The following is a 24,719-nucleotide window of genomic DNA, read 5'->3' as shown; positions in this document are numbered from 1 at the left end:
GCATTTAAGATATCACAATGATGCAAATGTTCTTAATGTTAATTGAAGTGGTATGTATACTTGTCAGAATTCACCAGATTTTATACTAAAAATCAGTAGATATGAATTAAACCTCAGTAAAAGTAGGACTATACACTTTAGTTACCTTAAACTTTCATATTTTGCTTTCATTTTGAGCAACCTCAGAAAAATTAGAACCAGCAACACAAGACTGGAACAGCTCCATAAAGAACGGGAGGGGAGCTGACCATGGTGCTTCCTCTCCTCCTTCCCTCTCAATCCATGTCAGGTACTTTATGTACTTGCTCTAAAAAGGGCTGTTCTCATAGCTATAAGAACATTTGCCACATTGTAATATACCCATCTGTTTCCTTGCCTCAACTACCGTTTAGTGAGTTCTTTGTGAGTCAGCATCATATCCATTTTATGATTTCTTTCCGGGGCATCAGTGTTCCCATTATTACATGGTATGTATTCATGACTGTGGAGTGAATAAATAAATGAATTACTGAGTACCAGTAAGAATGGCTGCAGGAGAGACAGTACATGTATAACTGTATAAATGTTATAAATATATACCTCTACGAGTTATGTGAATTCTTCAGAATTTCTAGTCCTGTACTGGAGTAAAGGCATGGGGTCAGAATCGTCCAACTGTCTCTTCCTTTACCTTCTCTTACTAAGCAATGAACCACTTCTGGGTAGAAATAATGCTTTTCTTATGTTATTCTCTCATGTTTCCCAGCAGAATACTAAATGAATTTTGTTTAAAGATAAAGTGATTAGACTCTTGAATGCTTTGTGTGGAGGCAGGTGCAAGAGTGGGAAGGAGAGCCCAAACCAAAAACAAGAGATAGAAGTTTAAATTTGCTGTAGAGTACAAGAAGGAAATTAGATAATTTAAAAAGTAGAGGAGTACGGATAAAATCTTTGTAAGGAAGATACAAAACCTAGTAGCTATAAAATAAATAACTGATAAATATAAATTCACATAAATTTAAAAAATTCTAGAAATAGGGGTGCCTGGGTAGCTCAGTCAGTTGAGCATCTGGCTTTGGCTCAGGTCATGATCTTGCTGTTTGTTAGTTCGAGCCCTGCGTCAGGCTCTGTGCTGACAGTTTGGAGCCTGGAGCCTGTCTGCAGATTCTGTGTCTCCCTCTCTCTCTGACCCTCCTCTGCTCTGTCTGTCTGTCTCTCTCTCTCTCTCTCTCTCTCTCTCTCTCTCTCTCAAAAATAAATAAAAACATAAAAAATTAAAATTCTAGAAATATACAACTTTCCAAAAATTAATCACCGGGAACTAGAAAACCTGAACAAAATGATTACTAGCAAAGAGACCAAATCAATAATCAAAACCTCTCAGTAAAAAAAAGGCCAGGACCAGACAGCTTCATTGGTGAATTGTACTAACCACCAAAAGAAGACCAAACATCCAAATTAATATTAATCTTTCAAACTCTTTCCCCCAAAAATAGAAGAGGAGGGAGCACTTCCAAACTCATAAAACTCAGTTTCATAAAACTAGCATTGCTCTGATATAAAAAACAGACAAGGCTATCAGAGAAAAAGAAAATTGCAGGCCAAAACCCCACGTGAATATATTTGCAAAACTCAACAAAATATTAGCAAACCAAATTCAATAATAACGTTAAAAAATCATACACAATGACTAAATGAGATTTATTCCAGGATTGCAGAGATGGCCCAACATCTGCAAATCAGTCAATATGATACACCACATTAACAAAATGAGTAAAAATCGTATGATCATATGATGCAGAAAAAGCATTTGGCAAAATAACATCCATTTATGACAAAAACAATCAAAGTGGGTATAGGAAGAATTTGCATCAACATATTAAAGGCCGTATTTGATGAGCCCACAGCTTACACCATACTCAGTGGGAAATGCTGAGAGCTTTATACTCCAAAATTAGGAACAGGACAAAGATGCTCACTCTCACTACTTTTATTCAGCATAGTATTTGAAGTCCTAGCCAGAACAATTAGACCAGAAGAAAATGAAAAGTATAAGCATCCAAACCGAAAAGGAAGAAGTAAAAGTGTCCTTGGTCTCAAACTATACTACAAAGCTCTAGTGATTAAAACAGTGTGATATTGGCATAAAAACAGACATGTAGATAATTGGAAAGGAAGAGAGAGCTCAGAAGGAAACCCACACATATATATGTATGTATATGTATATATATGTAGTCAATTAATTTTTGACAAAAGAGCTGAGAATATACAGTGGGGAAAAGACAATCTCATCAATAAATGGTGTCAGAAAAATTGGACAGCCACATGCAAAAGAATAAAACTGGGTTATCATCTTATAGCCCATATAAAAATTGCCCTAAAATGGATCAAATACTTGACTATATGACGTGGAAGCATAAAACAGGAGAAACATAGGCAGCAAGCTTTTAGATACTGGACTTGGTGATGATTTTTTTTTTTATTTGACAGCAAAAGCAAAGACAACAGAATCAAAAATAAACCAGTGGGACTACATCAAACTAAATAGCTTCTTCACAGCAAAGATGAGCAAAATGAGAAGGCAACCTACTGAATGGGAGAAAATATTTGCAAATCATATATCTAATAAGGGGTTAATATCCAAACTATATAAAGAACTCATAAAAATTAATAACAGAACAGTGCAATTAAAAATAAGCAGAAGACATGAATGGACATTTTCCCAAAGAAGACTTTCAGATAACCAACAGGTACATGAAAAGATATTCACTATCACTAATCACTGGGGAAATGCAAATCAAAACAGCAATGAGCTATTACCTCAAAGCTCTTAGAATAGCTATTACCAAAAGGACAAGAAGTAACAACTGTTGGCAAGGATGTGGAGAAAGACAACATTTGTGCAATGTTTGTAGGAATGTAAATTGGTGCAGCCACTATGAAGTTTCCTCAAAAAATTAAAAATAGAAGTACTGCATGATTCAGCAATTCCACTTGTGGGTCTTTATCTGAGGAAAACAAGAACACTGATATTTTCAAAAAAATATATGCATTCTCAGGGCTCCTGGGTAGCTCAGTCAGTTAAGCATCTGACTTTGGCTGAGATCATGATCACATAGTTCATGAGTCTGAGCCCCATGTCGGGCTCTGTGCTGACTGCTCAGAGTCTGGAACCTGCCTCAAATTCTTGTGTCTCCCTCTCTTTCTGCCCCTCTCTCTCTTTCTCTATCTCTCTCTCAAAAATAAATAAACATTAAAAAATTTTAACACATACACTCGTCTGTTCAATGCAGCATTATTTACAATAGCCAAGATAAGGAAATAATCTGTGCCTACTGACAGATTAATGGATAAAGAAATTGAAGTATATAGATATAAATATAGATATTATTCAGCCATAAAAAAAAGAATGGAGTCTTGCCATTTGTGACAACATGAAAGGACTTTGAGGAAATTGTGCTAGGTGAAGTCAGTCAGACAAAGAAAGGCAAATACCATATGACTTCACGTATATGTGTAATAAAGAAAAACATAAGACAAAGAAAAAGAAACTCATAGATAAAGAGAACAGATTAGAGATTGCCAGAGACAAGGCTTTGGGGGCAGGAGGTGGGGCAAACAGGTGAAGGTAATGAAGAGCTACAAACTTCTAGTTATAAGATAAACATGGAGATGTAATGTACAACATGGTGAAAATTGTTATAGTTAATAATATTCTATTGCATATTTGAATATTTTTTAGTGTTTATTTTATTTTTTTTACTTTTCTTTTTTTTAACATTTATTCATTTTTGAGAGACAGAGTGGGACAGGGCATGAGCGGGTGAGGGGCAGAGAGAGAGAGGGAGACAGAGAATCTGAAGCAGGCTCCAGGCTCTGAGCTGTCAGCCCAGAGCCCCACGTGGGGCTCAAACCCACAAACTGTGAGATCATGACCTGAGCTGAAGTTCGATGCTTTACTGTCTGAGCCACCCAGAGCCCCTAAAATTTTCTAAAAAGGAAATCTGATCTGTATGGCTTCACCAGAGAATTCTACCAAATGTTTAAAGTTAATTTCATATAATCACTTCCAGAAGGTAGAAACCCTCCCCACAAATTTATGAAGATAGTATTTCCCTGATAGCAAAACCAGGAAAAGAAAATACAAAAAGAACACCACAGATAAATATTTATGAATGTAGATGTAAAAATTCTTAGCAAAATTTAGTAATAGAATATAGCAATATATAAAAATAACTAGAGACCATGACCATGAAGGTAAAAATATAATACCATTTACAAGCACTCAAAATTAAATACTTAGGTATAAATCTAATAAAATATGTGCAGGACTTGTATGCTGAAACTGTAAAATACTGATAGAAGAAATCAAAGAATATGTAAATGGAAAGCCATACCATATTCATAGATCTGAAGAAGGAAGCTTGTAAAGATGTTAATTCTCAAACTGATAAACACATTTAATTTAATTCCTATCAAAATCAAGTAAGATTATTTAGTAGATATAGAGGATAACTCTAAAATTTATGTGGAAAACAAAGAAAGTAGAATAACTAAAACAATTTTGAAAGAGAAGAATAACGTGGGAGGAATTTATTATATATATACATTATATTTTCCAGACTTCTAGAACTACAGTAATCAAGACTGGGTGGTATTGGTGGAGGGAAAACACATAGATCAATGAAATGGAATAGTAAACCTAGAAATAGCCCCACACCAATAAGCCCAGTGGATATTTTACAAAGGTAGAAAAGCAATTTAATTGAAAAATACTTTTAATAATGAAGCAATTAGACATTCATAGGCCAAAAAAAAGAAAAGAAAAGAAAAGGAAAAAAGAACTTTACTTAAGTCTCATACCTTATACAAACGCTAACACAAAGTAGACCATGGACTTTAATATGAAATTAAAACTAAAGTATATTTAGGAAATAGCGTAAGAAATTTTGGGGCATCTAGGGCTAAGTAAAGACTTCTTAGATTTGACACTAAAAACATTACTCAAAAGAGAAAACTTGATAAGATGGATTTCATAAAAACTGAAAACCTTTGGTCTGCCAAAGACCCTATTAAAAAGGTGAAAAGACGAGCTACAGAATTAAAGGAAATATTTGGAAGCCACATCTCCAAGATTCTAATATTTAGAATATGTAGAGTACTCTGAAAAAGCAAGTTGAAATAAAAAAACAATCCAATTAGAAAATAGGCCAAAGACATGAAGAGACATTTCACAAAAGAGGATATACTTACATCAAATAAGCGTACGAAAGCATGCCAGCATCAGTAGCCGTCAGGAAGATGGTGTCACCACAGAACTTGTCAGAGTGGCTATGGAAAATAGCCACAATAGAAAACAGTTCGGCCATTTCTTAAACAAACAAACAAACAACAGCAACAACAAAAAAACACCAAAAGAACCAGCAATTGTGGTTGCAGGTGTTTGTCCTAGAAAAAAAAAGAATATATACATATTCATATGAAAATTTGCACAGAAATGTTTATAGAAACTGCATCTTTATCCATAATTGCCAAAACTGTCTGATATGCTCATAGCACAGTGGAATGCTCAGCAATAAAAGGGAATAACTATTGATATGTGCAACAACTTGGGTGACTCTTCAGTGATATATGCTGAGTAAGTGAAAAACAAAGTCAATGTCAAGTTTGTGCATGGTATGACCCTATCTGCATAATATTCTTAAAATATTCTTAAAGTGATAAGTTGTAGAATGGAAGGATAGATTCATGGTTTCCAGGGGTTAAGAACAACTGAGTATGACTATAAAAGAACATCATGAGGGACACTTGTAGTGGTGAGGACGTTTTATGTCTTCATTTTATTAATGCCAATATCCTGGTTGTGATATTGTACTATAGTTTTGCAAAATATTAACTTTTTGTGGAAATTGTGTAAAGAGCATATGGTATCCCTCTGTATTACTTCTTACAATTGCATGTGAATCTGTAATTATTTTGAAATTAAAAGTTTAAGGAAAACAGGTATAAATCTAAGAAAATATATGTAGAAGACTTGTATGAGGAAAACTAAAAAACTCTGATGGAAGAAATAAAAAAAAGAACTAAATAAATGAAGAGAAATTCCAAATTCATGCTTAGGAAGATTTAATATTGTTGAGATGTTGGTTCTTCCCAACTGGGTCTATAGATTCATTGAATCTCACTCAAAATCTGAGCAAGTTATTTCATGGTTATAAACAAATTGATTTTTAAACTTGTATGGAAAGATGAAAGACTCAGAAGGCTAACACAATATTGAAAGTGGAGAACAGAGTTGAAGGACTGACCCCATGATCAAGAAGTGTGGTATTAGTTAAAGAAAAGACAAATATATCATGGACCAGAACAGAGATGCCAGAATTAGATCCACTAAACTGTAGTCAACTGACCTTTGACAAAGGAGCAAAGGCAATGCAATGGCACAAAGATAGTCCTTTTAACAAACAAATAGTGCTGGAGCAACTGGATATCCACCTGCAAAAAATAATGAAAATAAATCAAGACAGAGACCTTACACTTTGACTTACAAAAAGTAACTCAAAATGGATCATAGACCTTAAAAGCAAAATGCAAAACTATAAAAATTCCACAAGTAACATAGGAGAAAACCTAGACGACTTTTGGTATGGCAAGGACTCTTAGATAACAACACCAAAGCCACAATCCATTAAAGATATCATTGATAGCCTGGGTGTTATTCAAATTAAAGACTTATATTTCTGTGAAAGACAATGTGGAGAGAATGAAAAGACAAGTCATAGCCTAGGAGAATATATTTGAAAAAGACGCATCTGTTAAAGGACTGTTATCCAAAATATACAAATAATTCTTAAAATTCAACAATAAGAAAACAACCTGATTAAAACCTGAGCCAAGACCTTAACAGATAACCCCCCAAGAAAGATATATAGATGGCAAATTAGCACATGAAAAGATATTCTACATCATATATCATCAAAAAATGTATATTTAAACATTTTACCACCATACACCTGTTAGAACAGCCCAAATCCAAAACAGTGATAATGTCAAATGGAGTTCAGGATGAGAGCAATAGCAAGTCTCATTCCTTGCTTGTGCGAATGGAAAATGGTACAGCCACTTTGGAAGATGGGTTAGTGATTTCTTATAAAACCAAATAAACATGCTCTGAACCCGACAATCGAACAGTTGCACTCCTCTGTGTTTATTCAAAGGAATTGTAAACTTATGTCCACACAAAACTTGCACACAGATGTTTATATCCGCTTCCATTCATATTTTCCAAACCTTGGAATTTGCCATTCATTTTACTCAGTTCAGGCTTAGTCACCATGAACTGGCTAGCTTATAATCAACAGAAATTTATTTTCCACAGTTCTGGAGCCTGGAAGTCTGAGATCAGGATGCCAGCACAGTTGGGTTCTGGTAAGAGCCCTCATCCAGGCTATACACTGCTCACTTTTTATATCTTCAGGTGGTAGACAGAGGGTTAGGGAACTTTCCTGAAGTGTAATTGACAAATAAAAATTGTATATATTTAAGGTGTATGACTTCATCTTTTGATATGTGTATACATTGTGAAATGATTATAACATCAAGCTAATTAACATATCTGTCCCTTCACATAGTCACCATTATCTGTTGTGAGAACACTTAAAGGTGTACTCTTGTAGTAGCAAATTTCAAGTATATAACACAGTACCATTGATTATAGTCACCATGTTATATATTAGCTCTACAGAATTTATTCATAGTGTGAAACTGAAACTTTCTACTTTTGGCCAACATGTTTCCATTCCCCCTCCTCTAGTCCCTAGCAACTACAATTCCATTCTCTGCTTTTGTTCAAGAGTCCACATGTAAATGTCTGGCTTAGTTCACTTATAATGTTCTCCATTTTCATCTGTGTCATTGCAAATAGCAGGGTTTCCTGCTTTTTTAAGGCGGAATACTATCACACCTTTTCTTTATTCATTTATCTGGACCTTTGCCCGTATTTTTTTCTATTGAGTTGTGGAAATTTCTTGCATAGCTTGGATATTAACCCATTATAAGATATATAGTTTGTAAATATCTTCTCTCAATTCATTGGTTCTGTGTTCATTTTGGTCGTTATTTATTCTGTTATTCAGATGCTTTTTGGTTTGATATATATCCACTTATTTCACTTTTTTTGCTTTTGTTGCTTGAGCTTTTGATATTACACCTAGAAAATTGTTGCCAAGGCCAATGTCAAGGAACCTTTTTTCTGTTTTATTTTTATGGTTTCAGGTCTTAAAGTAAAATATTTAATCCATTTTGAGTTGATTTTTGTGTATGGTGTAAAAAAGGGGTCTAATTTCATTCTTTTGAATGCGACTATCTTGTTTCCCAAGCAACATTCATTGAATTCACTATCCTTTCCCCATTGCATATTCTAGGCACCTTCATTCAAGCAATGCAAAGTGCTAAGAAAGGAATGAGCTATCAAGGCATGAAAAGACATGAAAGAAATTTAAATGCATATGACTAAGTGTAAAAGTCAAACTGGAAAGGTTACATACTGTATGATTAAAACTATGCAACATTTTGGAACAAGCAAAACTATGGAGATAAAGAGATCATTAGTTGATGGAGGTTAGAGAGAGTGAGATGAACAGGTGGAGTATAGAGGATTTTCAGGGCAATGAAACTACTCTGCATGATACAGTATGGTGGGTACATGTCGTTATAAATTTGTCTAAGCCCATAGTATGTAGAACCCTGAGTAAATTCTAATATAAACTAGGGACTCTGGGTGATAATGAAGTGCTAATGCACCTTCATCAGTTGTTAACAAACATAAGAACTCTGGTAGGATTTGGTACTGGGAAAGGTTATGCATGTGTGAGGACAGGAAGTATATAGGAAACTTCTGTACCTTCTGCTCAATTTTATGTGAACCTAGACAATAAAGTCTATTTAAAAAATAAGAGGGATGCAAAACTTGAGAGACAATTGAATGCTGAAAATGAACTGAGAGTTGAAGGGGAAGAGGGAGGGGGGAAAAGAGGTGGTGGTGATGGTGGAGGGCACTTATGGGGAAGAGCACTGGGTGTTGTATGGAAAACAATTTGACAATAAAATATTATGGAAAAAAAATAAATAAAATAAAATTTAAAAATAATTTTAAAATAAAATTACCAAATGTAGTTGTGGGCCACATGAAATTACTTTTCAACTCTGAATATATTAACTTTATTGATCAAATTAGGCAAAGTAGAAGTGCTTAACTATAAATATCATCAACAATAGGATACATGTATTTATTTATAAAGTACTGTTCCTATTTATCAAAATGAAGATTTTCTAGTTTAAAAGGTATGGTTCAAAATTACTACCTTTTTATTTTTTTTTAACAATTATTATTAAAATTCTCATTATTTACAAGATGTTCTTAATCCAAAGAAATAAAATGATTCTTAATTTCATAACATTGAAAATATAAAGCTTGTCTGATTAGCAATGACAACTAAAGAATCCCAATAATTAGCTCAAAATACAGAAAGATTCCATGGTGTTAAGGAATACTATATTCTGAGTTTAGTCTTTGAGAAATTAGTTTCAAATCCTGACTAGTAGTTCTTGAGACTCTGCCAGGTCCTGTGCTCAAGTACTGGAGGATTTTACAGTCTAGTGATACATGTATAGATACTATCTGTTAAACATGGTCTGTTGTAATGGAAGAATGGCCACGGTGCTATGAGATCCCAGGGCAGGAACGGGTGCAACAGGAAGTGAAGGAGATGATAACCAAGACAGCTTTGAGGAGAAAGTGATACTTGGGCTGTGTCTTTAATGGAGGAAGTTATTCCAACTAGAATATACAATGTCTGTAATAGCGTAGAGTGTAAGGTATCATGATATTTATGGTTAAAGAAATTGATTCTTGGGGCGCCTGGGTGGCTCAGTCGGTTAAGTCTCTGGCTTTGGCTCAGGTCAGATCTCACGTTCGTGGGTTCGAGTTCCGTGTCAGGCTCTGTGCTGACAGCTAGCTCAGAGCCTGGAGCCTGCTTCTGGTTCTGTGTTGTCTCCTTCTCTCTCTGCCTCTCCCCCTCTCATGCTCTGTCTCTCTCTGTATCAAAAATAAATAAAACATTTAAAAAAATAAAAAAAAAAAAGAAATTGATTCTTTTAAGTTAAAATATCCAGAAGATGGAAGGGTGGGACCTGAGGCTGAGAGGAGACATGCCATGGAAGAGCATGTACACCGTGCAAGTCTTCAGATTCCAGACGCCAATGAAAACATCACTGCAAAATTTTCATTTGGAGAGAGACATATTTAAATATACATTTTGCATGGTTCATTCTTATTTTGGTTCTGGATATTTTCATTTGGTATATTTCTGAGAATTTACTATTAAAAGCTTTAGTAGAGATTTTAATGGAAATTTATATGAAATACCTATCATATTATGCAACAAAAACTCAGTAAATGTTAGTTTGCTCTAACTTCCTATAACAGCTGTTGGCTGCACTGGAGGAAATTTTTATTTATCAATAAATACATTGTTTATTCATCTCATACATTCATCACAGAGACAGACGATTAGATATAGCCTACATCTAGTTCTAAAGAGTAAATTAAGTGTTGAGGACAGGAATGGTATACAATTTTTTCTTTATGCCTGGTGGCTAGCATATAGAATTGGTTAACTGATTAGTCAATCAATCACTCAATTGTTTCATTTATTATTGGTAAGTTCCAATGTGTTAGTCAACTCAAAATTCATAGTTATATTAGCACATCTTATCCTTTTATTGCTTATTTCATTTCTTGTGAGTCTGAAGAACTGTAAAAATAGAAAAATAAAATAAGATAAAATTTTAAAAATGGTTCTTCAAAGGGATCCTATATCCCCATCATTGCAAACATTGAACACATTGCAAACTCACCCTTCTCTTGACTTTTGTAATATTCTTTATCACAACAAAGACTACATCAAGGAACTATTTTTCCCTTGCCTTGGTAATTCCACAGCATTTCATAGACTCTTACCATCTTATACAAGAGACAAGTGGTGTTGCTCAGAACACAATTTGAGAAGAAAGCGGTTCTGGTTGGTCAGTAATCATCTTGAGTTACTTGGGAGGGGTGGAAAACCTTCCTTAAGGTCATCTTGATATTCTTGTATCCTTTGATTATTGTCATCTTTGCTGCTTTGCGCTTTTTTTTTTTTTTTGGCTTTTTATCTTTACAGCTTCTTAGGCTTTGAAGAGGCACAAAGCCCTTGCTTTGTGTCTGATGAAATCTTTTTATGGTTTATGGAACTTACATAACAAACTTTAAAAAATCCAGATAAATTGTCATGCTCTTAATTAAATATCTGCTTGAAAAACAATCTAGGAGCTCTACCCCAAGCAAAGATCCTATTTATTTTCTTGAAAGAGAAATATTGAAAAGGAATATTTGGGCCTCTTCCACTGATTAAGAGCTAAAGGTTTTGTTAATGGCTTTAGCAGAACTTGCAAAAAGAGTATTTTAATAGTTTCCTGGGCCGCTGGTCTGTGGTGAGCCATGGTTGCCGGTCTCTGTTCCATAGGATGGGGTTTCTTAAAGTTGTCAAGAATAAAGCTTACTTCAAGAGATATCAGGTGAAATTTAAAAGACAATGAGAGGGTAAAACTGATTATTATGCCTGGAAACGCTTGGTAATTCAAGATGAAAATAAGTACAACACACCTAAGTACAGGATGATAGTTCATGTAACCAACAGAGATATCATGTGTCAGATTGCCTATGTCTGTATAGAAGGAGACATGATAGTTTGTGTAGCTTATGCTCATGAACTCCCAAAGTCAGTGTTAAGGTTGGCCTGACAGATTATGCTGCAGCCTATTGTACTGGCCTGCTGCTGGCCCATAGGCTTCTCAATAGGTTTGGCATGGATAAGATATATGAAGGCCATGTAGAAGTGACTGGAGATGAACACAATGTGGAAAGCATTGATGGTCAGCCTGGTGCCTTCACCTGCTATCTTGGATGCAGGGCTTGCCAGAACTACTACTGGAAATAAAGTTTTTGGGGCCCTCAAGGGAGCTGTGGATGGAGGCTTGTCTATTCCTCACAGTACCAAACAATTCCCTGGTTATGATTCAGAAAGCAAGGAGTTCAATACAGAAGTACCTCGGAAGCACATCATGGGTCAAAATGTTGCAGATTGTATGCGTTACCTAATGGAAGAAGATGAAGATGCTTACAAGAAACAGTTCTCTCAATACATAAAAACAATGTTACTCCAGACATGATGGAGGAGATGTATAAGAAAGCTCACGCTGCTATACAAGAGAATCTAGTCTATGAGAAGAAGCCTAAGTAAGAAGTTAAAAAGAAGTGGAACCATCCTAAAATGTCTCTTGCCCAGAAGAAAGATCAGGTGGTTCAGAAGAAGGCAAGCTTCCTTAGAGCTCAGGAGCGGGCTGCTGAGAGCTAATAAACCAAACACAATTTTCTATGAAGAGTTTTCAGATAAAGACAATAATAAACTTATTCACCAAGCAAAAAAAAAAAAAAAGTATTTTAGTAAAGGATACAAATCAGAAGTGTAACAGTTTTGGTTGCTTACAAAGTCCTCATATATATGAGCAAAGGTGTCACAATATTTTCCTCTTCGTGAACCTCCCATTCAGGTTCAGGTCACAGAGAAATGTAGTTGACACTTGTAGCTGAGAGTGTGCTCTAATCCGTGGGTGCTTGTCAGATCTTGTCAGTCTGCAGCAAAGGAGAATTGGGGAATCCCCTTCCACTCAGGTCTGTAGCCTGGGTAAGGAAATAATACTGATGTCTAAATGTCTTACATTGTTTTGCTTTAATGATGGGTGGAGTGGTAAAGTGATATCCTTGAAATGGGAAAAGTATCACTGTGAAAAGTGATTATGGTAGTTGAACACTGTATGCCAGTCTAATATTCTTTGTTTGATGGATGCCATCCTTTTGTAACCTTTCTTAGAGAATGATCTGGAGAGGGAAGCTTGCTATCATTTAATCCATTCTTTAACATTTACTAATCATCTTTTACATGTGAGGTACTGGTTTGGGTGTTTGGGATCCAAAGATGAGTAACACCCCCATGCAGGTGGGGTGGGTAGAGTCGGCTTCCTGGAATAGTTATGCATGATCTGAACATTATGGGCTGAGTTGGAACTGGCCAAAGGAAAAAGAGATGGAGATGGAATAGCACCATCAAAGTCATGGAAATTAGAAACAATACAGGATGTGGGCAACTGTGAGCAGTGCATGAGAAACAATCTTGCTTGTTTTCATTTCGAGTCATAGATTACTGGAATTACACAAAAATAAAACCTTTACTACTTCTGCTAAGTAGAGGGAACACATGATTTTGTAACTCTAAAGGTTATAAGAGTAACCTCTAAGAATTCAAAGCAATAATAGGTACTGCTCAGGGCTAAAGTTCCTAGTAGTTATAGTCATAGAGATATTTCTTTGATTTCTTGGGGTTTAAGATATTGTTGCTTCTCTTAGCTAGTTTCAAATTATGGCTATTCAATAGATCTTTGCCATTTTTTTTTTAAAGAAAAGGAAGACAAAAAAGAAAAACAATGCTTCATGTTACTGTGAGTTACTGAGAATAAGGATTCATGGAATGCTAAAATACGCTGGATATGTAAATCATACATGTGTTCCTTTATTCGTTAAACATAAGGCTGAGACACTGCTAGAAATGCACCAATCTTTCCTACACCCCTCCTGGCTGTAATGCACCCTTTTACATTTGGATTGTTGTTCTCAATATGACTGACACCATATTTCTCTTTCCATTTTCTTTTTGTGTCATAATGCTGGATTTTTCTCTCTCTGTTTCTCTCTCTGTTTCTCTCTCTGTTTCTCTACCTTTCTCTTGGAGTTAAGATCTTGCTTTCATAGATGCAGAAGAGGTGCATATAATGCATTCGGGTATACATTTAACAATAAAGTAATTCATAATATTCCATCTTAAACCCACAAACATATTGGGGCGACCACACAATAAAACCACTGTAGCATCTACTAACCGATATCAACAAGTGCTCCAATCATCCTTCTCAGAGCTGAGCAGAGAACATGACCATAACACAAGTACTCAAATCTAGGTTAGGAAAGAAAGTTTCCTGTTTCCTGAATTAAATGTAGTTTCAAATTAGGCTTCTTTGTATTTCTTTCTGCTCAGAAAAAAAAAAGAAAACTTTAAAAAAATCCTTCTAAAAACATTTTTAAATCATTTTTCACACTAAGAGAAAATTATAGTCTTGGAACCAATGTTTGGCTCTCTTCAAAAGAATGGAAAAAGTCCAGTGGCTGCTCACATATGTTCCCCAAGTAGATGCTCAAATGTGGAAAATGAGCAAGCTACCTGGAGATAGTACATAAGATTTGAATACCTGGAATTCTACATTTGTCAACTATCAATACATACATATTTGAAAAACTGAATCCTCTTTTTTAAAGGATAACCATGCCTCAAGATAATTTAGTGTTATAAGGCGGAACATACACTCTGAAATCCCTGTGTTTTGTGAGTAGTTTCCCCTCCTCCCTTCCCTCAGAGCTGCTTCAGGATCTTCTCACATGTATTGAAATCAATGGCAGTTGTAAATGAAACAGATATAAAATAATACATTAGATGCAACAAATGAAGTCTTTTAAAAATTCTTGCATATGGACATCAATGTTGAGTATGAGTGTTTTCATAACTTTTAGGGTATTGTTCTCAAGTTAGATAATCAAGTTTATTTATTTTATTTAAAAAAATTTTTTTAAGTAATCTTGTTCCCAAAGTGAGGCTTAAACTCATAACCCTGAGATCAAGCGTTGCATGCTCTACTGACTGAGCTGGCTAGGCTCCCCCAAATTTATTTTAAAGATAGCTTTGAGCTATTTTTCATCAAGCAGCAAGAATTATTTAGTCATTGTTAATGTCAGTCATGTGCACATACACATCTCAGGTGCAGCTGAGGCCCGTCCCCAAGAGCAGTACAAGCGGAGTCTCAGCTCACATGAAATTACATTCATGCAGCCCTGATGCAGCTTACTATGTATAAAACATATATATTTCATCCATAGTTTTTGCTGTTTTATGTAGAAATGAATGATGCTGAAAGCCAAATTTAAACAGAAATTAATGTTTCAGGTAGATCAAATCCTCTGCCTGCAACTCCCATTTCTGCTTATATTTCCACCATCCTTTTCATCCATGATGCTCCTGCAGGGGAAACCTTGAGTTCTCTTTCCGTTCTTCCAGTGGCCGCCCCCATACCTAATTAGTCACAAAGTCCAGAAGCAAGCCTCTAATTTTGCTTTAACTCACTTGTACACTGAACTAGTTCAGAACTTCTCCTTTCAGTCCTGGATTTCTTTTTGACTGGCCCAAGGCACTCCCCATGTATTGCCAATCAAATTCCTTAAACTTGTTTTGGTAAGGTCATTCTTCTGCTCAAAACAAAACACAACAAAACATACCATGTCTCCCTTTCTCTGCCTGACTTATGGGGAAAAAAAATCTAAATTCTTTAGCCTGGAATTCAAGATCTCCTGACTACACTGTGAATACTTTTTATTAGTGTCAAGTTCTGTTCTTCCCAGCATGGAGTATATAGAAAGAATACACTAAATAGTTTTTATTGACTATTTTCCCCTTTTTAACTTTGACATAGGCCTCCAGCAATTAGTTTTATCTATTACATATCAAAATCTAGCTCAAACATTACATTTTCGGCAGATCCTCACACATTTCTTCTGTGGGAAGTGAAAACATATATTTACTTGTGTTTTTTATTCATCCCATATTATCAACCACTTGCTGTGTTCTGAATATAGAAAGATGAATATGGTGCCCACTTCAGGGTAGTTGCTTGAGGACATTATCCAGATAAACAGTTGCAACATTGTGTGATCTATACTACAATACAAGACTACACAGATACCAGTGAATTTCAATGGAGGTTGTTGTTAACTCTTCTGAGTTAAAGTGACGGTCAAGGAAAGTTCTATTATAAAGAGGCTTGAGTGTCTTGAAAATAGTGGTAAGACATTTCAGTCAAAGAGAATAGTACTATAAAGACATAGAGACTTGAAACACACAGGAGTGTTCAAAAGCTAACAACAAATTTGGTTTAGCTTGAGAGTAGATACATGGGACCATCTTATAAAATATTGGTTATGCCTTGCTAAGGATTGTGCTTCAAACATAGTGGGCATTTATTTACAACAACATGGATGGAGCTAGAATGTATTATGCTAAGCAAAATAAGTCAGAGAAAGACAAATACCATATGATTTCACACATATGTGGGATTTAAGAAATGAAACAGGTGACTATAGGGAGAGAAGGAACAAAAAGAGAGGGAAACAAACTATATGAGATTCTTAATGATAGAGAACAAACTGATGGAGCCTAGAGATAGGCTGAGGGAGGGAGGTGTGTGTGGAGGGACTAGATGGGTGATGGATATTAAGGAGGGCACTTGTGATGAGCACTGGGTGTTGTATGTAAGTGATGAATCACTGAACTGTACTCCTGGAACCAGTATTGCATTATGTTAACTAACAGGAATTTGAATAAAAATTTGGGGAAAAAAGGGAAAAAACCTCATAGTGGGCATTCAATAAGTATGCATTCAGTGAACAAATGAATGAATCATTTTATCCACTACATGTATATTAAACCTTTGTGCTTAAATATTTCAACTAAATAATTTAGTAGTTTTCACCTGGCCTCATTGACAACAAACTATGTATTCACATTCTGTTTTCAGTACTCCATATGTGTCTAATCTTTAATATTGTAACAGTTAGAAACACTGTCTTGCCATTTGAGTGTGAATGGACTTCCATGGGGGTATTACGCTAAGTGAAATAAGTCAAACAGAGGAATACAAAGGCGATATGATTTCATGTTATATGTGGAATCTTAAAAACAAAACAAAGCAGAAATAGACTCAGAGAAATACACAGAGAACAGACTGGTGGTTGCCAGAGGGGAGGGGAAGTGGGGTGGGCAAAATGGGTGAAGGATAGTAGGAGCTGAAGACTTCCAGTTACACAATAAATAAGTCATGGGGATGAAACGTATTACATTGGGAACATAGTCAATGGTATTGTAATAGTGTCATAGGCTGACTGATGGTAGCTACGCTTGTGGTGAGCACACCATGATCGTGGACTTGTTGAGTCACTATGTCGTACACCTGAAACTAATGTGACATCGTGTGTCACCTCCGCTATGATAAATAAGTATATATATGTCCAAAACCATAACTAAAAAGAAACGTTTTACTAACATGAGTGACAAAAGTCGTGAGTTCTTAAAGTTAACGTATATAAGCAAATGTTCACAAATACTTATGTTTTTCTTTTTTCTTTTTCTAGGGTCAGACATCGTTCAATGGTTAATAAAGAACTTAACTATAGAGGATCCAGGTAAATAAATAATTTTCCCTTTGAGAGAATTATTTTCTTTGTGGCTTTAGAAACATGTTTTTTTCGGGGCTAATATGACAAGCCAATCTGAAAAGTTATAATTACATTTAAACTATGCTTTTAGCATTTATACAAATTTTAAGACAGTCAACATATATTTAACTAAATTTATGTAGTTCATTTTAACAATTTTTCACATATTTAATGTTCCATTTCATAAAATTTGATTGGTGATTACAGAACGGCTAGTCTATATACATGTTCATAAGTAATTGCAGATATAACATATAGCAAGTGATTATGAAGTAAGGAAATCGCCCTTCATAAATCACATAAGGGTAAATCTCATTAATCTATAATTTTTCATTAACTCCATTTTTGCATGAAGTTATTTTTAATTTTCATTTTTTGGTCATGCCTGCATGATTTTTTTAATGCTCTTATTTAAGCCACAGAACCATTTACCGTGGTGGACATTATGTCTGTTCTGCAGCACTGAGTTAATTTCCAGCGTTTAGGAACTGTTTCTACCAGCCCACATTGTGCATCGCCTAGAACAAATTCTTCATATAGAAGGCATTTGATGACTTTTTTAAAATGTCGTGTAAGAGCTTTCCCAGGCAGTAAACAGTTTACATCCCTGAAGTGAAAAATGAGATGTGTTTTATTTAGAGAGGATGTTGAGCAAGCAAACAAACAAAAACCTTAAAACAATTGGTATTACATGACTGCAGATGGCTTGGTAGGAAGAGAGGCGGGTGCCGGCCACGCAGCAAGCTGTGCTCCAGTGAGAGAGCAGTTCAGCTCGGCCTCGCTCCTGCCTCTGATGGTTACCGCCTTAGAATGATTTAGAAATAACATTACATCGAAAGGCAAAGTTTGTATTTTTCCTTATTTTGAGCTCACTTTGTAAAGTCACGTTATCAGAAACTGTAGGTGTAATTCTATACGTAAATACCTGTGCACATCCCCCACTCATCTGGTCCATGAGCTTTGAAAATACCTACCCTAGCAGGTTAAAAAGGACTAATACAATTAAAGTCAAAGCACCTATGTCCAGCATCATATTGTTACTAAGTACAAAGAGTAGATAGTTACTGGGTAGGGAGTCACAGTCATCAAGTTTATATTTTAGCCTCACATCAGGCTGACTTTACAAACTAGCACCAGGCCAAAGCCCCATCTGGCACAGTCACTGAAAACCAAGAAACTACTGATTTATAAGAAATATTATTCCTCAAAGGGTGGAGTGGAATCAAGAGTATTTCTTTTAAGTTAAGACAAAAAATTTACTTTGTAATAGTCTAAGAAGCAGGGAAAAGGTACAGAAGTAATAAGCTAGTAAGAAACAATCATTGTTTAGAATTTACACATGAGATATCATTTTAGCTATAATGTGTATGAAACCTGATTTTATTTGGTTGCTCAACAGTTTAAGGAAGTTGTAAAGCTTCATTAGAGGTATATGAAAAGATAAATTCAATCATATCCAGGAAGGAACATACATGTTTTAGTCATATTTATGATGAGCTGAAAAACTAGTTTTGGTTGGTTCATTGGTTGGTTTGTTGGTTGGTTGATTTGAATGAACTAGTTTAACCTCTGCAGAGTAAAGGGCTAGATTTTAAGAAGAGTGAGAAGCATTGATGACTGCTCTAAAGATCTAACAGATTTGCACACAGAAATGAATCAATCTGGCAACATGATTCTGATTAAATATGGTCAAGAACATAACTGACATCATCAAAGTCCCTCTGATGGCTACAGGTCTGAAAGCAATCACAGAGAGACTAAATAATTATTATAATAAAAGATCTAATTTTAACCCTACAAATCTTCTGAAAATTCTAAAATAAGAAAGAAACTTATGTCAGGCTTCTGCTAATTGTGAAGTGGTTGTTTGAAGATCTCTAGGATCATTGAAAGTTCTAGATGTCAACTGTTCGTTAAAAGGGGATTTTATGGCAAGTTGGAAGAAGACACCAATTCCTGGGGATAGGAGCATGTTCTCATGCCCATCTGGGGACAAGGGGAGAGAGTTGAACAGTCTTAAAGGTCTTATCCAAAACCAATGAGTCCACATTTGTATTCTTAGGGTTCAACATTTTATTAATGAATGTTTAATATCTTTCCATTTCTATTGTAGCAATTCAGTGCACATTTAACCAAATATTTTACTAGATATTTTGGTACTATTAGACAAGTGGTCATATGGTATTATTCTTGTATTATTTTTTAAAATAAAGCTATATTTGAAACTTTAATTAGAATTTAGGATTGGGGCGCCTGGGTGGCTCAGTCGTTTAAGCATCTGACTTTGGCTCAGGTCATGATCTTGCTGTCCATGAATTCAAGCCCCACTTCGGGCTCTGTGCTGACAGCTCAGAGCCTGGAGCCTGCTTTGGATTCTGTGTCTCCCTCTCTCTCCGTTCCTCCCTCACTCACTCTCTGTCTCTCTCTCTCTCTGTCTCTCAAAAATAAATAAACATAAACATTTAAAGAAAGAATTTGGGATTATTTTTGTTGTGTTCAGATATACACACATATATTTAATACCCATATAATACACATGCAGGATTCATCTAAAAGTTTTGTTTTCATCTACCTCTTGGGTCCATTTTCACAATTAATATTTTTTCTAGAAAAAAACTTATTTTTTCATTGATTTTTTCTAATTAAAAAAAACGATTTTAGAGAGTGAGAGAGTGAGTGAGAGCTGGGGAGAGGGGCAGAAGGAGAGAGAGAGAATCTTAAGTAGGGTCCACCCTCAGCATCGAACCTGACTGGGGCTTCATCCCACAATCCTGCAATCATGACCTAAGCCAAAATCAAGAGTTGGATGCTCAACCAGCTCAGCTGCTCAGGCACTCCATTGATTTATTCATACTTTTATTCATTTAACACATATTTTCTGAATTCTTACGATGGGCTAGGCCCTGGGAGTACATGAAGAACATCCCCTCCGTGATTGACTTGTCTAGGGTATCACATTCATGGTTTTTCCTCCTTGTCACTGCCCATGTAGTTTTCTGTGACAGGTCTTCACTCCTAGCTAATCTATAAATGTTGGGATGTCTAGGTTTCTGTCCTAGGCACTTTTATCCATGTACACACTGTAGCTCAGTGGTATATGCAAAGGACTCCCAAAATCATAGCTTTCAGGCTGACCTCTCCATGGTGTTCTGTAGTGGTCTATCTAATGCATATGTGGCCTCATTCAGGGGGCCAAGCACAGCATGACCAAAGTGGAATCTTGATTTATCCCCTCAAACCTGCCTCTTCCGTCTTCCCTAGACCAGTTACAGTGTTCAGTCTTCTATCCAAGAACATGCTGTGTCTTTTCATTTGTTCAAGTCTGCTTTGTGGTCTTTCAGCAGCGTTCTTAGGTTTCCTCATATAGGTTTTGCATGTTTCATATGAAACATATTTCTAGTTATTTTATTTTGTGTTACTATTATATGTGGGGATTTCTCTTCAATTATACCTATTAACTGGTTATTGTTTGTACATATGATAAATTTCTATATCACTACTTTACTAAATTTTATTTGTTTCTACTTTTAACTAATTTGTTGTAAAGCTAGAATCCTTCTTCGAGAAGTTTATCAGGGTTCTATGTGGTTGTTCAATTCCTGACCCCCTGTGTATCTGAGATTGACTTTTGTTGCCTCTGTGTATGTTGACTATTTGGCTGGATAATGTAGATGAGATAAACTTTCTTCTTTAAAATACTGTAGATATCGATTCATTGCTCTTATGCATTCACCACATTGGCAAAATGAAGAAAACTAATTTTTCTCGTGTGTGTGTGTTTTCCCTTACCTAGATCCCTGTAATGTCTTCCCTATCTTTGAAATAAGTACACAATTGCTAGGGGGTTGTTGGTTGGTTGGTTGATGTATTTGTGTGATGTGCTGAATAATTTAAGTCTGTTGATTCAGGGTTACTAAGTTGAAAATAAATTTTCCCATTTTATTATTTAGATTTCATTTCTTCATTTCTAAAATGCAGATGCAGATAATGAATCCCACTACTTAGTGCTTTCCTGAAAATTAAAGAATTAATGTATTTAAAGCAGTTACTACTAAAAATAAACAGTAAAAAGGCATTTCTTACTACATTTGTTACATAATAATTGCTCAGAAAACTAAGAGTTATAGTTCTTTTCGTATTCATTTTGGTTATTTTATCCAGTTGCTTCCCTGTTTTATTCTTGTTTATTCTTTTGAAATAACCTTTGCTAGTATGTTTTATTCTGTCTTACACCCAATTATTATTTTCGTCTTTCTTAGCTCTCTCTCTTCCTTCTCCATCTATGTAAACTTATTAACTTTACACATTATAACATTGATTCTGATTTCTTTCACTGGAGATTCAGTTCTTTATTGCTGCTAAGGGAGAACAAATACTATTACATTAAAATTTTTCATTATTTTCTCCAGCTCTCCATTTCCACCTGCCTTTGGCACGCCCTCCTCTAATCACAGCATGTTGCCTTGTAAGTCATCTTTCATCTCTTCTTGAATTACATCAGTGTCATTCACTTTTAATATTTTAATTGCACATAGAAGATACTGTTGTAAGTTTACTTCATGCCATTTTATGTCTTAGAGATGTTTTGGGTTTGTTTTATGAATTGTTTTCCCACTTATTCTCCTCAAATATAAAGGATTCCTCAGAGTACTGATGTTTAACTGTTGACAGGGTAGGTGTTTTGTCTTTAGATAATGCAGTGCCATGGCTTCTGTTCTTCATAACTGGAGCTGCCATACTGCTAATACTAATATGCATTAATAAGTTATAGTTTTTGGTTAGACTGAATATAGAAGAGAAGGCATAAAACTGGAAGTAATCCCCACCACAGGACTTCTTCATGGTGCCATACTGTCTCTGAATGTGATGGACTCTTGGCACTGGGTCAGACTCACCCTATATTCTGCTTTGTCCATGCCCAGCTGCCTGCACACTGTGGCCAATGCCAGACCCACATGTTGTGTGCTCTCCACGTGGTGGAGAGAAGCTGTTGTTCATTGACTTCAGAGAACAGGATCCAAAGTGGTGTGCTCCCTTACCCTTCTGAGTCCTGACTTTCCCACTGTAGACTAGAGGTTTCATTAGTCGTCTTCCAAAGCCTTCTCTTAGTACTGCAGTGCTTTCTTAGGAGGCTGTTGCAATCTGATCCAATGTATATAGTATATTGTTAGACTTTGGGGACATGTGTTTTGGCACCCTTCCTAATCCTGCTGGATGCAGGTTTCTGTTTGTGTGATTTGTTGTTGTTGTCGATGAGTTAATACTTATAATCTTAGCTTATGTTGTTGAGGTGTGAAGAGTTAATGATTTTATTAATACCTTTCAGCTCTACTACTGAGAAAATAGAATATGTATGAGAATGCAAAGTGCAGAATAAATTGCATTAGTTTCAGAGGTAGAGTCTAGCTAATAGAATAAAATGGTACTTTGGTTTCATGGAGAAGAAATTGATGCACATCACCTGTTGGATGGAGGCAGGAGAATAAGAGGAGGGATTTAGCCCTTGGTGGATCTCTGTCTATATCAGCATCTACTGGGAAGTGTGCCATCCACCACCTATGTCTTCACTTGGTTTCCACTCCACTGCTTCTGTGTTGTTTCCTGTCCACATTGACAAGGCCTCTTCCTGTCTGTTTATAATCTTTGCTTCTCCCAAGCTCAGACTGGGGGCACACCAAGTGATTCTGCTTCACCCTGGGAAAGTGTGTTGTGCTTCCCAAGGCCTTATGGTGTTCTTCTATTTTACTTTCAGTTGCACAAGAATATTCTGCTTCTCTTCTATCATTCCAAGTTATGGGATTCTTTAAGGATGTCCAAATTGTTTTTCCCTGGACACACACACAGTCCTTGCAATATGATCCTTTTGTATTACTAGGTCTCTATTTGAGAAACAGATATGTAATACCTTTTGCTTGTTTTTCTCGTTGCTTGAAATGGTACTCTATCATATCAAATAGCTTTTGCTGCATAAACTCGTGGCTTAAAACAAACTGTGGGAAATAAGCTTGGGGGCTTGCACTGATGGGTTAACAAGGCACCTTTCTTTTACTAATTAGCTCCACTCTGGACAACTTCACCAGCAGTGGTCTATAGTCCTATTTACCTGTTTACCTAATTTGATCCTTCCTGTGAAAGCAGCTTTCTGCTATTGTACTAAGTTGGGGGACATTTCTGCCCTGAATTCCGAATCTTGTTCACCTCATATACCTTTGTTCTATATTGGGGCCTTTGCCCCGCCCTCTCTAAACCTATTTATCTAATCTTGTTTACCCAAACTTGGGTGTGAGCATCCTATGGCTTTCTAATTTTTTATGCCTTATTAACCCATTGGTGCAAACCCAGGGAATTCCTAAGCTTATTCCCCACAATAAACAACCATTTTATTTAGTTCATAATTCTGCAGATTGGCTGGTCACCTCTTCTAGGGGTTTGCTTGGCTGATTTCTGGTGGGATTTCTTCTTCTGGATGATAGCCAGGTGGTTGGGTGGATGAGCTAGGATTTGGGGGTGTATTCAACACTAGATGGGCTGTCAGTGAGGCACATCTCATTCTCTCGTCCTGTGGCCTGCCAGCATAGATATCCTACTGCAGTGGCTTCACCTGAGTCTCATTATCTATTGTTTCATCTGCCAAGGCAAGTACCTCGGCCAAGTCCAGAGCCACTTTAAGGAAGGACTATCCAACGGCATGGATACAGAAGTATGTGAACAAATTTGGGCCCTTATTGCAAAAATCTTTCACATTTGTATTTCTTCTGCTTTTCAGATCTGCCTTTCTGTGATATGTAGTATTAGCTTTTGGCTTGCGTTTGCAAAATTTGTCCTCCAGGACCGATTCATCATTTGTTATAAATATGCTTTGTGTCTAATATCAATCATGTCATTAATTATGGATGATACTTTGAGAAAATTTATCAAAAGACAACGCTTCAATGAAGTTTGCATACTTTACAAAATGACTGGCAGATAGTAATAACTTCTTGACATCAGGCTGCTCATTTGTAATCTTTGCTGCCTCTCACGGGAACATTCACCCTTGCCAAGCTCTTGAAGTGATGCTGACCAAGGTGAAGAGTACCTTAAGATGCTCAGTCCAAAATCTGAAGTGAGCCTCACTATGACTACTAGACATTAAAGAACATTAGGTACATTCTCTGCGTCCCCTGGATGGTATCCTGCTCCACTTTTCTCTTTCTCTCCATCCACTCATGCTTCTTGAGATCCCAGTATTCCTTGAGAGGCTAGCTGGCATTGAAGATGAATCATAGGC

General features: G+C 36.0%; 1 protein-coding gene and 1 pseudogene across 2 annotated transcripts in view; both read left to right on the top strand.

The window, feature by feature from the left end:
- Positions 1–24,719, top strand: part of RGS7 (regulator of G protein signaling 7) — a 488,559-nt gene that overhangs the window by 307,773 nt on the left and 156,067 nt on the right. The window contains exons 2-3 of one of the 2 annotated variants that reach the window (XM_029934822.1): positions 17,366–17,416; positions 21,859–21,914. In XM_029934822.1, coding sequence (XP_029790682.1) covers positions 17,382–17,416; positions 21,859–21,914 — 91 coding nt within the window. In that variant the 5' untranslated portion in view covers positions 17,366–17,381. The remainder of the gene's footprint in view (positions 1–17,365; positions 17,417–21,858; positions 21,915–24,719) is intronic. The other variant, XM_029934821.1, reaches the window with a different exon arrangement.
- Positions 11,533–12,515, top strand: LOC115287961 (annotated as a pseudogene).

Source organism: Suricata suricatta, chromosome 3 (assembly GCF_006229205.1).
Source record: "Suricata suricatta isolate VVHF042 chromosome 3, meerkat_22Aug2017_6uvM2_HiC, whole genome shotgun sequence".
Lineage (NCBI taxonomy): Eukaryota > Metazoa > Chordata > Mammalia > Carnivora > Herpestidae > Suricata > Suricata suricatta.
The sequence above is the reverse complement of the archived record's forward strand: the minus strand, read 5'-3'. Positions and strand labels throughout refer to the sequence as shown.